This window comes from Mesocricetus auratus, unplaced genomic scaffold (genome assembly GCF_017639785.1).
Source record: "Mesocricetus auratus isolate SY011 unplaced genomic scaffold, BCM_Maur_2.0 Super-Scaffold_100030, whole genome shotgun sequence".
NCBI classification, from domain to species: domain Eukaryota; kingdom Metazoa; phylum Chordata; class Mammalia; order Rodentia; family Cricetidae; genus Mesocricetus; species Mesocricetus auratus.
This window is the reverse complement of record NW_024429211.1, coordinates 16,002,021-16,013,817: the sequence shown is the minus strand read 5'-3', so window position 1 is coordinate 16,013,817 and position 11,797 is coordinate 16,002,021. Positions and strand designations below refer to the sequence as shown.

General features: G+C 40.4%; 1 protein-coding gene across 1 annotated transcript; it reads left to right on the top strand.

Moving 5' to 3' along the window:
• Positions 1–3,004: 3,004 nt before the first annotated feature.
• Positions 3,005–3,979, top strand: LOC101829643 (mas-related G-protein coupled receptor member B4-like). The gene has a single exon (XM_040733362.1). It carries the CDS (start codon positions 3,005–3,007, stop codon positions 3,977–3,979), a length of 975 nt encoding a protein of 324 aa, XP_040589296.1.
• The last annotated feature ends 7,818 nt before the right edge of the window (positions 3,980–11,797 follow it).

Here is an 11,797-nt window from a genome sequence, read left to right as displayed (position 1 = left end):
TTCTTAAGGTGCCCCATTCTCCCACAATTAAAACAAGCTTTTCGATTAGATAAATCTCTATACCTGTGCGTTTGTAAAATGGCGGCAGCTAGTCCTGCATTGGTTAGGGTCCCCCCAGCTCCCTGCACACTCTGAGCCAATCTTGTAAACCTTTGCTTTTGCGAGGGGCGATAGCCGCCGACATTCCTGGGTTGCTTGTTCATAGACAAGTTGCTCAATCAGGGGCATAGCTTGTTCTGAATCACCAAAGATGCGACTGGCGGCCTCTGTCATTCTGGCCACAAAGTCTGAAAATGGCTCTTGGGGTCCTTGGACAATCTTTGTAAGGTGTCCACTGGACTCTCCCCTTTTTGTGAGGGCCTTCCATGCTTTAATAGCGGCGGCCGACACCTGACCATAGACGCCCCAGATGTAGTTGGTTTGATTAAGGGCATGTTGACCCTGACCTGTCAGCATTTCAAATGTCCACTGCCTCTGATTCTCATCTTCAGCCGTGGCATTAACTCTAGCTTGTGCCTGGGCTGCATCATACCAGAGAGCCTTCCATTCCATGTATTGTCCCATGTTGGGAAGCACTGCTTTCACTGTCGTTTGCCAGTCAGTGGGAGTCATGGCAAAATTAGCAAGCCTTTCCACCTGTAATGTGGTAAAGTTAGCATTGACCCCATAATTACGAACGGATTCGGCCAATTCTTTAATTTGATTGTAATCTACGGGGGTATGTACTCTTCCGCCTTCCACATTCTCGAATACTGGAAAAGCCATTTGTATTTTTCTCCGTTCCTCTAAAGGTAAAAAGGAGTCAGTACCAGTATTCAGCCGAAGCTCATATGGCGGAGGCGCTGAGGGGCGTGAGCCCGCCGGATTTATAGGCGGTGGCCTCACATTCATTTTTGTTTTCAGTGGCCGGTGTCTATCAGGGTGATATCTTTTTTCCTCATACCGTGCCACCTCCTCCTCTAGACCACCTTCTTCGCTAGAATCCAGAGTGTCAGAATCAGAATTATCTAGCTCCAAGGCTTCTAGCTCTACTGCAGGGTATAGACTAGATTCTGGCTTTTTCTTTTTCTTAGATTTGTTAAGGGGTGAATGATAACTCCCTTCTTTCTCTCCCCTTTCTTAACTTCCTGGGAGGGCCTTTTTTCTTAGACATGTCTTTTCTTTTGCGAGCTCCCATTCTCTCACTCCGTTCAGTTTCTGACATGCTATCCTGAACTTCCTCTAAGGTTCCCTGACTTTCTATTATAGCAGGGTGACAGGCCTCATCCTCCAAGCAGTTTTTAACTAGCTTCCAAATGGCTTTGGTACCTAAGCAGAGATCTCCTTCTGCATGCTTCCTGTCTAGTTCTTTACCTAGCTTGTTCCATGAGGCCACAGTGAGGGACCCGGAACAAGCATACCATGGTGCCACTCTATCTACCTCCTTCACAAAATTTTGAAGTGTTCGTGGTGCAATTTTAAGATCTCTTTGTTTTAGCACAGTCTGTAAGGCTGTAACCACTGACTGTGACGACCCCATCGCGCTGACAGCTTATCTAAAAACGCGCTCAACTCCGTTACCAGACTGACAGCACCAGACTGACAGCACCAGACTGACAGCACCAGACTGACAGCGCCAGATGGACAGCGCCAGATGGACAGCGCCAGACGGACAGCGCCAGACGGACAGCGCCAGACGGACAGCGCCGTTCTGTCAGCACCAGCCACGATGAAGGAGAAGGACAAACAGGACTAGCACCAAAGCCTCCACTGACCCGTCCCACGGTGATGACAAACTAAGGCCAAAGTCGAGAAAAGGGTTGTTCAGGATAAAGCATACCTCTCTGAACCTACGTCCCTGCAGTTCTGAATCCGCCCCGTTTTCCGAGGGGTCTCCCGCGGCGCCGGCGATGTTGAAGAGTTCCCGGGTTTCGGCACCAGATGTCCCGCGCTACCGTCTCGCCAGCAAGAACGACGCAGAACACTCGGATCCTTCTGCAGTAAAGCTTTAATGCATCTTGAGAGATAGATGATCAGCTTCTTAGAGGGAGACCCCAAGCTAAGAAACCCAGCCCCTTATATAAGCCTAGGAGCTCCGAGTGAGATGTGTAGAGCCGGGATTGGTGGTTTGCACATCACCCCAGATGACGTCACGGGAGAGGCACAGTTTAAACGGTTAACTCCAACTGACAGCGACAGTTAACTCCAACTGACAGCGACAGTTAACTCCAACTGACAGCGACAGTTAACTCCAACTGACAGCGACAGTTAACTCCAACTGACAGCGACAGTTAACTCCAACTGACAGTGGATGTCAGCGCCATCTTCTAACGGCAATAGCGATAGCGAGGGCGGCTCCTCACATTGAGCAATGCTTGAAGCATTACAAACTGCAGAAGTCCAAATGCCTCCAAATATAAGTGTGGAAAGCCCTATTAAAGCAATACACCAGTGTGTGATACCAATTTCCATCTTAGTCTTGATTTCTATAGGTTTGAAGAGATATCAGAACCATGGCACTCTTATAAATGAATGCATTTAGTTGTGACTGGCTTAGAGTTTAAGACATTTACTCCATCATGATCATGGTAGAACATGGTAGCATACAGGCACATGGTACTCGAGAAAGAGCTGAAATTTCTTGATCCAAAGGCAATAGGAAGTGAACAGTGCCCTACACTGAACATAGATTGAGCAGAGGAGACCACAAATCCCATCCCAAGAAGGACATATTTTCTCTAACAAAGCCACACCTACTCCAACAAAGCCACAACCCTAATAGTGCTGCCCCCCCATGGGAGCCATTTTCTTTCAAATCACCTCATAGCCCAAGTCAGCAAAATCTTCAAGAAATTTTAAAATTTGACAAATGACTTAATTTATGTAAGCTGTTTCCTCCTCTTTGTGAGCCAAGGTCAGTTATTCCCACAGAGTCGGGTTGGAGGAAGGGTTTCAGAGAGTATACAGTGTGTGTTCATGTCCTCTTTTTTTTCATTTCAGGAACACTAGTGAAGAATTCGCAAACATGCAACTAAGCACCCCAGTCTGGATGGCTAATGACACAGCAATGAATAAAAGTGACTACAATCAACCTTTATACTGTGCCACAATGTTCTATACCCTGAATATTCTCATAGTGATCGTTGCCCTGGTTGGTGTGGCAGGAAATGCGTTAGTGTTGTGGCTCCTGGGCTTTCACATGCGAAGGAATGCGTTCTCTGTCTACATCCTCAACCTGGCTGGGGCTGACTTCCTTTTCCTATGCTTTCCGACTCTGTATTCCCTGGACAAAATACTTAGTTATGTCCATATAAGAGTTATTGATTTGCCCATGTATTTGGATATGGTGTTAAATTGTGCTTATTTGGCAAGTCTAAGCATGCTCAGTGCCATTAGCACTGAGCGCTGCCTGTCTGCCCTGTGGCCTATATGGTACCGCTGTCAAAGACCAAGACACACATCAGCTGTCATATGTGCCTTGCTATGGGCCTTGTCCCTGATATTGAGCCTCCTGGAAGGCAAGGCATGTGGTACCTTCTTTGATGACTCTGCTTATACTTTTGCTTCGTGTAAGAAATTAAGTTTCATCATTTTTGCTTGGTTAATTGTTCTACTTGTGGTCCTCTCAGGGTCCAGCCTGACCCTGATGCTCAGGGTCTTCTGTGGCTCACACAGGATTCATGTTACTAGGCTGTATGTGACCATTGCTCTCACAGTGCTGGTCTTCCTGCTCTTCGGTTTGTCCTATGGTATCTACTGGTTCCTCTTAGTTTGGGTCAAGGGTGTTCGTAGAGTTTTCCTTTGCCATGCTTTTGAAATGACAATGTTCCTATCCTGTGTTAACAGCTGTGCCAACCCCATTATTTACTTCCTTGTTGGCTCCATTAGGCATTGTCGATTCCAGAGGCAGACTCTGAAGATGCTTCTGCAGAGAGCCATGCAGGACACTCCTGAGAAAGAAGGTAGAGAGAGGACTTTTTCCGGACAGGAAACAGTCTAGTGTAGAAGTTGACAACTTTGTCCTGGTCCATGTAGGCAATTTTAATATCATTTGCATTTGGACATCTGACATTAAATATGTTGAAATATAATTATTCTTGTGAAAGTTGAGTGAGACAAGGCTTATCAATCAGGTACTGCTTGCAGCAACCTTAAACCTTCTACTTAGGGCCAGAAAAGCTACCACTGTGAAGAAATCCTTCCCTTATTGAAGTCTTAAGGGCTTGCTGGAAAGGTCAGAATTTCTTTGTTCATTGAACTTGACAGTGATTACATGACAGTTATATTTTGCCCAAATGTTCCCTTTATTTTTAAAAGAACTTTTGTCTCAATGTTAAAATAATTGCATAAAATTTCCCCACAATCCTAGTCTCCTTAATTCTTGAAGGTTTAGGAGAGGTATATAACCTCATAAATATTTCTTATACAAATTGCTTAGTAAAAATATGTGCAATCTTTTTTTTTGGTTTTTATGAGACAGGGTTTCTCTGTATAGTTTTGGAGGCTGTCGGTCCAGCCCGGCCTCGAACTCACAGAGATCTGCCTGCCTCTGCCTCATGAGTCCTGGGATTAAAAGCGTGTGCCACCCCGCCCGGCCACATATGTGCAATATTAACACATCTTATTAAATTTTAATTCACCAGACTGTAGTCATCAACTTCAAACTGATTGTTTATACCATTTAGGGCATTGGAAGAGTGAGATCAGGTTTTGAAACAAAATACCAATGTAAGCTTGAATGGTAATGCAGAGCACCCTTCTGTGGTTCCTCTCACTCTGCCTTGCTTAGCACTTCAAGGGCATGTCTCCCACTTCTCTATGGGAACCATTACTCTCTGAGAACCACATTTCATGATAAATAGTCAATCAAAATGAGTACTATGTAGACCCAAGGCCAAGTTATTACGCCAGCTGGAGAAGTGGCCTGGACGCTTGGATCACAATGTATCAGATTCTGTATGTGACCCCCTCAAGAAACTCTTCTCTGTTTTCCCAGTGCAGAGCTCAGGGTCTCTGTGATAACTCTAAGCTCTAACACTTTCTGCTTCTTCAATGTTTGCACTCAAAGGTGCCTGTGGGACCAGACTGACAGGAAGACTATCTATAACAAGAATCTACTCAGGAAAACTGGTTCTTGATTTGCTTGCTCACTCACTTATATTACCCAAAGTCACTTGCACAAGTATGGCAAGGCTCACAGTAGGCTAATCCCTATGCATAAATTAACAATTATTATAATACCTTACATACATACTCATAGACAAACTGAAAAAAATGCTTATTCAAATGAGGTGTCTGTTACCAAGAGATCCTATGCTGTGACAATATGACAGTTTGATAACTAGAACATTTCACCACTGGTCAACTTGACATAGAAACACGTCACTTTAAGCTATAATCATTCAATTCTTTGTCCCTAGTATCAGCTGGGAGACTCTTAATCATTGTCAAAATCCACTGCCTGATTAAAATGCAGCTTTAGTTATCTTCTACTATAGCTTCTTTGGGCTGACCCTAAGGAAAATACATTCCTATTATCTCGATTCTGCTGAACCCTTTTTAATCACAACTGATTCTTCAGCACCAGGTGACCAACAATCCCATAATGCAAGAGAAAAACAGGTAACCTCAATGATGCAGATCTGTTTTTTTTTTATTTGGTTTTTGGAGACAGGGTTTCTCTGTGTAGCCCTGCCTCTCCTGGAATTTGCTCTGTAGACCAAGCTGGCTGCAAACTCAGAGATCTGCCTACTTCTGTCTCCCCAGTTCTGGGATTAAAGGCATTAGTCACCACGTGATGTGCAGCTCTGGTTTTGAATATAGCTGATTCTGAAGTTCCAGCTGACAATAGCCATAGACTCTTCACACAACATTTCACATAAATAGCCTCTGGCTCAATTCTTGTTTTGTTCTTTTGTTTTGTTTTGCTTTGCTTTGTTTTTTGAGACAGGGTTTCTCTATGGCTTGAAGGCTCTCCTGGAACTAGCTCTTGTAGACCAGGCTGGTCTCGAACTCACAGAGAAACACCTGCCTCTGCCTCCCAAGTGTTGGTATTAAAGGCGTTTGCTCTGGCTCAATTCTTAATTCAGTCAGTAACCCCTTCTGAAACTGCATAAAGCACATACCCATATTTCACCTTCCAAGTTCCTAAAATTACTTATTAAGTTTTGAGCATTCAGCAGAATTTCTAGCCCAAAGTCCTAAAATCCTATGCAATCCACCAACAAAATGATCCAAAGGCATGAAAAGCCACATGGCTATGAGTATCCCAGGAACAATCCACACCCTGTGCCAATTTCACTTTTTATTTCCTCTCTGTTGCAGTGATAAGGCATTCTGAATGAAATCATTTTAAGGAGAAAAAAGGGTTTATTTGCTTTATCATCCTCTCCCACTTCTTCAGTGAGGAAACTGAGGGAGGAATTCAAGCAGGAATGTGAAGCAGAAATCATGAAGGAATGCTGACTGTTGCCTCTCTTGCTGATGCTTGGTTAGTTTTCTTATACAGCCCAAGCCCATCTGTCTAGCTGTCTATGGCTGTTGCCTCCCTGCTGAGTTGGGATCATTAATCAATTAGTAACCAGTTAATAACAGTCAATTATTAATCAATTAATAATAGTCACTGATAGGCACACAGATAACCAGATCTAGATGAATGTAATAAAAAGCTTTCTTCAAATGGCACTCTAGGCTTTGTCAAGATGAAAATTAAACATAACTGGGACACTAGCTTAACAGAGGTATTGCTTAAGAGTATGTACACCAAATTATCTTTTATTCTAGATATATCAAGATTATTTAATTATTAATTGTAAATTATTGATATTATGAAATATTATATTATGCAAAGTGCTATAGACACTAGTATTTTTTGTTTTGTTAGAGTTTAATAGAGAATCATATCCAAATTGTAATTGTACAACACATGTATTTTGAAAATATTTATGCCCATGTTCCCAGAATACAAACAAAACCTTTCAAGTTTTCTGAAAGATTCCATGATATTCAAATTCAATTCCCTTGACCAAGATTAAATCATTGTTAACGTTATATCATTATATGACTTTGCATTAGCTTAGTAAGAATCATACTGTGCAAACTTTTTTTGTAATCAAGTTTAATTAATGTGTGATATTCTTGTCATATACTGTTATCATTCATGTAATCATAGTGTAAAATTATATGAATAAAATATGCAACTATTCAAATGCTTATCTGTATTCCTTTATTTCCTAAGGCATTCTCACACAGCACAACATGTCATTATATTTTTTGAGTCATCATTTATGATGCTGAGTGAGTACTGTATAAGTAGATAAAAAAGCCACAGTTTAAGTATTTCATATTGGGATTGCATGTGTATTACTATCAAAGATTTTCATATGTACTGAATAAAGAATCTAGAGTAAAATATATGTGGAAACTGAAGATGAACACACAGTAAAAACCTTTCCTAATACCATCATGGTGTTATTGCTTCACTTTCCACCAGAAATATGTGTGTACTGCAGTCTTTAGATGTGACAAGGGACTTTTGTGTTTTCGTTCTCTAAACTTAAACCATGTTGAGTAGTATGAAGCAGTGTGCTCTTGTGTTTTAATTTGCATTTTCTTAATGTCTTTGGAAATTAAGCATCTGAGTAACTAAGTATTTACTCGTTATTCATAAGAGATATTTTTAAACAACCTTTTCTCATTTTATAAACCAATCCCAGTTCCCTCTCCCTCCCTTCCTTCCACTCCTCTCACCTGTCTCCCACCTACTCTTCACAGAGGGTGAGGCTTGCCATTGGGAAGTCAACAAAGTCACTTTGAGACAGGAATAAGTATCTCCTTATATCTAGGTTGAGCAATGTATCCCTCCAAAGAGAAGGGGCTCCAAAAGTCCATTCAAGGACTAGGGATAAATACTGGTCCCTGTGCCTGCAGCCTCATAGACACCCCAAGCCACACAACTGTGAGATTTTTAATGGTGTCTCCATAAGTTTAAACTTTGTGGTTTCAACATTGATTTGCAGGTTTTTAAATTTTTAATTATGTGTCTGTGTACATATCAGTGCAGGTGACCATGGGGTGCAGGTGACCATCAGAGTTGTCTGATCCCTCAAAATTGTTTGTAAGTCACCTTACATGAGTGTTGAGAAAAGATCTCAAGGCCACTGTAAGAGCAGTATGTGTTCTTAACTGTTGATCTATGTCTAACTCATTACATATTTTTATGTAAATTGATGATCAGTAACTATTGATAGTAATGACCATGTAAATACTTTCTCACTTGGTCATGTGGCTATTAAATGCCAATAATTTACATAAATAATTGCTAAAATGGGAGACAATATTTTTCTTCATGGCTTCACAGAAGTCATTCTGTTTACTTGCTCCATTGTTTCCAATACTGAGTAAGACAGAAACATCATGATGGAATGAAATGGTAAAGAAAATCTGACCATGTCATGACCATCTGGAAGCAGAGACTTGAACACTTCACAAAGACATCATATGATTAATGGCCTGTTCTGGAAAGATCTACTTTCAGTAGTTAAGCCCTATCATGTAGTTTGTATCCTATCCCAACAATTCTATCAAATTATGAATCACACAATGTCATTCTTATGATGAAATTGGAGACCTTGAAGCCCTGTTATCTTTCAACCGACCCTTTAACACATGATGCTTTTAGGGAGATTTGGTTTTTTAAATTGTAGTATCTCAACACAGACTCTAAAACATATATTCCTAATACAATGTAAAACATGTATGTTTAGCTAATTTACAACTTCCACTCAGCCCTGAAAATTCTAATAGCTCCAGCAGTTTGCAATGGCAAAGGGAAAGCTCTTTTCTGAGATTTACAGAAGCACCTAGCTACAAGCATCCAAGGATCAAGAAGTAAGATATATTCTTCCAATACCTAATGGAGGTACAAGAGGCACACTGTATTTTCAGAAAAAGAATTACAGATCAGTGTTCCTCTGTCACTTTGAATAAAAAAACACTGATTTTTATAAGTTAATTTGGTAAGCTGCATTTTTGCTGAACTTTTTGCTACCAGATCTTTTTCTGGATATTTTCGCATATCTTATATATGATATAACATCTGCAAATAGGGATAAGTTGACTCTTCTTTTATTATTTGTACCCTTTAATTTCCTTTTCCTGCATTACTACTCCATAAATAGCCTTACTTATGTTCCCTACAGTCCTGCTTCTCTAGGACTTTTATAATGAAAGCATTTTGGATTTTGTCACTAGGTATTTCTGCCATTCCATTGACTTATTGAGATGATCATTTGATTTTTTTTGTATTTAAGCCTATTCGTATGATTTAATATATTTATTTAATGATATATATTGAACCAACCCTTCATTTCTGGGGTAAATACAGCTTGATCATTGTGAATAATATTCTTGATATGTGCTTTTATTCAGGTTGTTTTGATTTTACTGAGGATTATTGCATATGTGTCCATCATGAATATTATTCTGCAGTTGGTTTGTTTGGTTTCATTGTTTCCTTACCTGGTGTGGCTATTAAACTAACACAGGCTTTATTCAAATTATGCAAATTTCATCCACCATATGTCTAGAAATCAGTACAGAGAATCAGTCAATCAATAAGTAAATTCCTAAGCCTAAATCTGTTTTTGAATTCAGCTATACTCATTGGTCTATGCCCAAAGTACTCAACAACCTACTTCCCAGATACTTACTTAATCATATTCACTGCTGTGCAATTTACAAAGGCAGGAAATAGAAAGAACCCAAATGTTCTTCCACAGATGATAAATAGTGAAAATATGGTACTTAGACACAATGGAGTGCTATTCAGGACTCTGTAATAATCCTTCTGTACACTGTGTAAATTACATTGTGCATGGTTTAATAAAGAAACCGACTGTTCAATAACTCTACAGGGTGATATTAGTCAGAAAAATGGACTAAGAACATTGGGAAGAAAGATGGCAGGGTCAGAGAGATCACCAGGTGATTCAGAGGGATCAAGACATGCTGGAGGACAGGTAAAGCCATGAGCTGTGTGGCAAAACATAGATTTATATAAATGGGTTAATTTAAGTTGTAAGAGCTACTTGGTAATAATCATGAGTTATTGACTGAGCATTTATAATTAGTATTTAGTTTCTATGTGAGGTATTTGGGAACCTGATGGTGGGAAAGGAAAGTCCACCTACAATTCAACTGTAAAAAAATAAAATCATGAAACTTTCAGATAAATTTCTGGACATAGAAAATATTGTATTAAGAAAGGTAACCCAAGCCTGGAAAGTCAAATACTTCATGTTTTTTTTCTCATCTGCCGTTCCAAGCTAAAAATCCTCATGCAATATCAAGTAAACACAAAAACCAGGGTAATATAAAGAGACAATAGGTGGGCTGGGAGCTTGCTGGGGTAAAATGACAGAATAAAGGTGATATAAATTGGGAAGCAGACTAATGGGACAGATGTTCTAACTTGGGAAAAGAGGAGAGCTCAATTGAAAAGAAAAAAGAGGGACAAGGCTCAAATAACAACAGGGTTCTTTGATGAAGCCACATGACATTATTTATATTTGCCTAAAAGTACGTTATAAGTTTATAAATATATATGGTTTATGTTATATGTGAATGGCTTAAAATACAAAAGCTATGAATAACAAGTATAGAGTAAGGAGAAGAAACTAAGATTAAAAACACAGAAAATACTTTAAAAAAATAGAAGAAAATTTCTGCAATCTAAAGAAAGAGCTACCTACCAGGGTATAAGAGTCATACAGTACACCAAATAAACAGAAACAGAAAATAAACTTCCCACAAAATATAATAATCAAAACAATAAATGTCCTGTGTATCTAGGCTGAGAGAGTATTCCACCATAGGGAATGGGTTCCCAAAGCCCATTTTTTGCACTAGGATAAACACTGGTTCTGCTGCCAGAGGCTGCATAGTCGCCCAGGCATCTCAACTGACATCCAAGTTCAGGGGGACTGGTTCGGTCCTATGCTGGTTCCTCAGTTGTCACATTAGGGTTCCTGAGATCCTACTTGCTCATGTCAGACTAGATACATGAGGGAGGGCCTAGGCCCTGACATAAATGATGTGACACTCTTTGATGATCCCCCATGGGATGCCTGACCATCCCTGGGGAGTGGATGGGGGTGGGATGAGGGGTTGGTAGGGGGCATGGGAGGATGGGAGGGAGAGGGAACTGGTTTGATATGTAAAATAAGATTGTTTTTAATTTTAATAATATATTTTTTAAGAAAAAGTATACACACACGCAAAAAAAAAGAGTCTGTCTGAGCTAAAGGGAAGAGGTTTTGATTGATTTCCTTGGCAGAAGAAATCTGAAAACATCCTACTACGGATACTAGTGGTAATTCTAATGACAATTTATAATAAAAAGGAGCAACCTTAGCAAGATAAGTTACAAAAAGTAAATTTTGAGCAGAAAAAGAATACCGGAAAGTGGAATGGAGCTAAATCCTGTGTTCAAGGAGATGCTATAACCATCCGGGAACCTTCATCCTGTGACTCATGGAAGCAGAGGCAAACACACAATTAATCACTGAACTGAACCCATGGAACCCAGTGACAGAGAGAGAGGAGTGATGAGCAAATTGGCAAAGAATGGGCTGGCAAAACCAGCAGAGACAGCTGATCTGAACAGGGGAGAGCTCTTGGATCCCAGACTGACAGTGAGGAGGCCAGCATGGGACTGATCTGGACCCCCCAAATGTGAGTGTCAGCGAGAAGGCCTGGGCAACCTATGGGGCCCTGAGCTGTGGATCAGTGTCTATCCCTGATATACAAACAGTCTTTG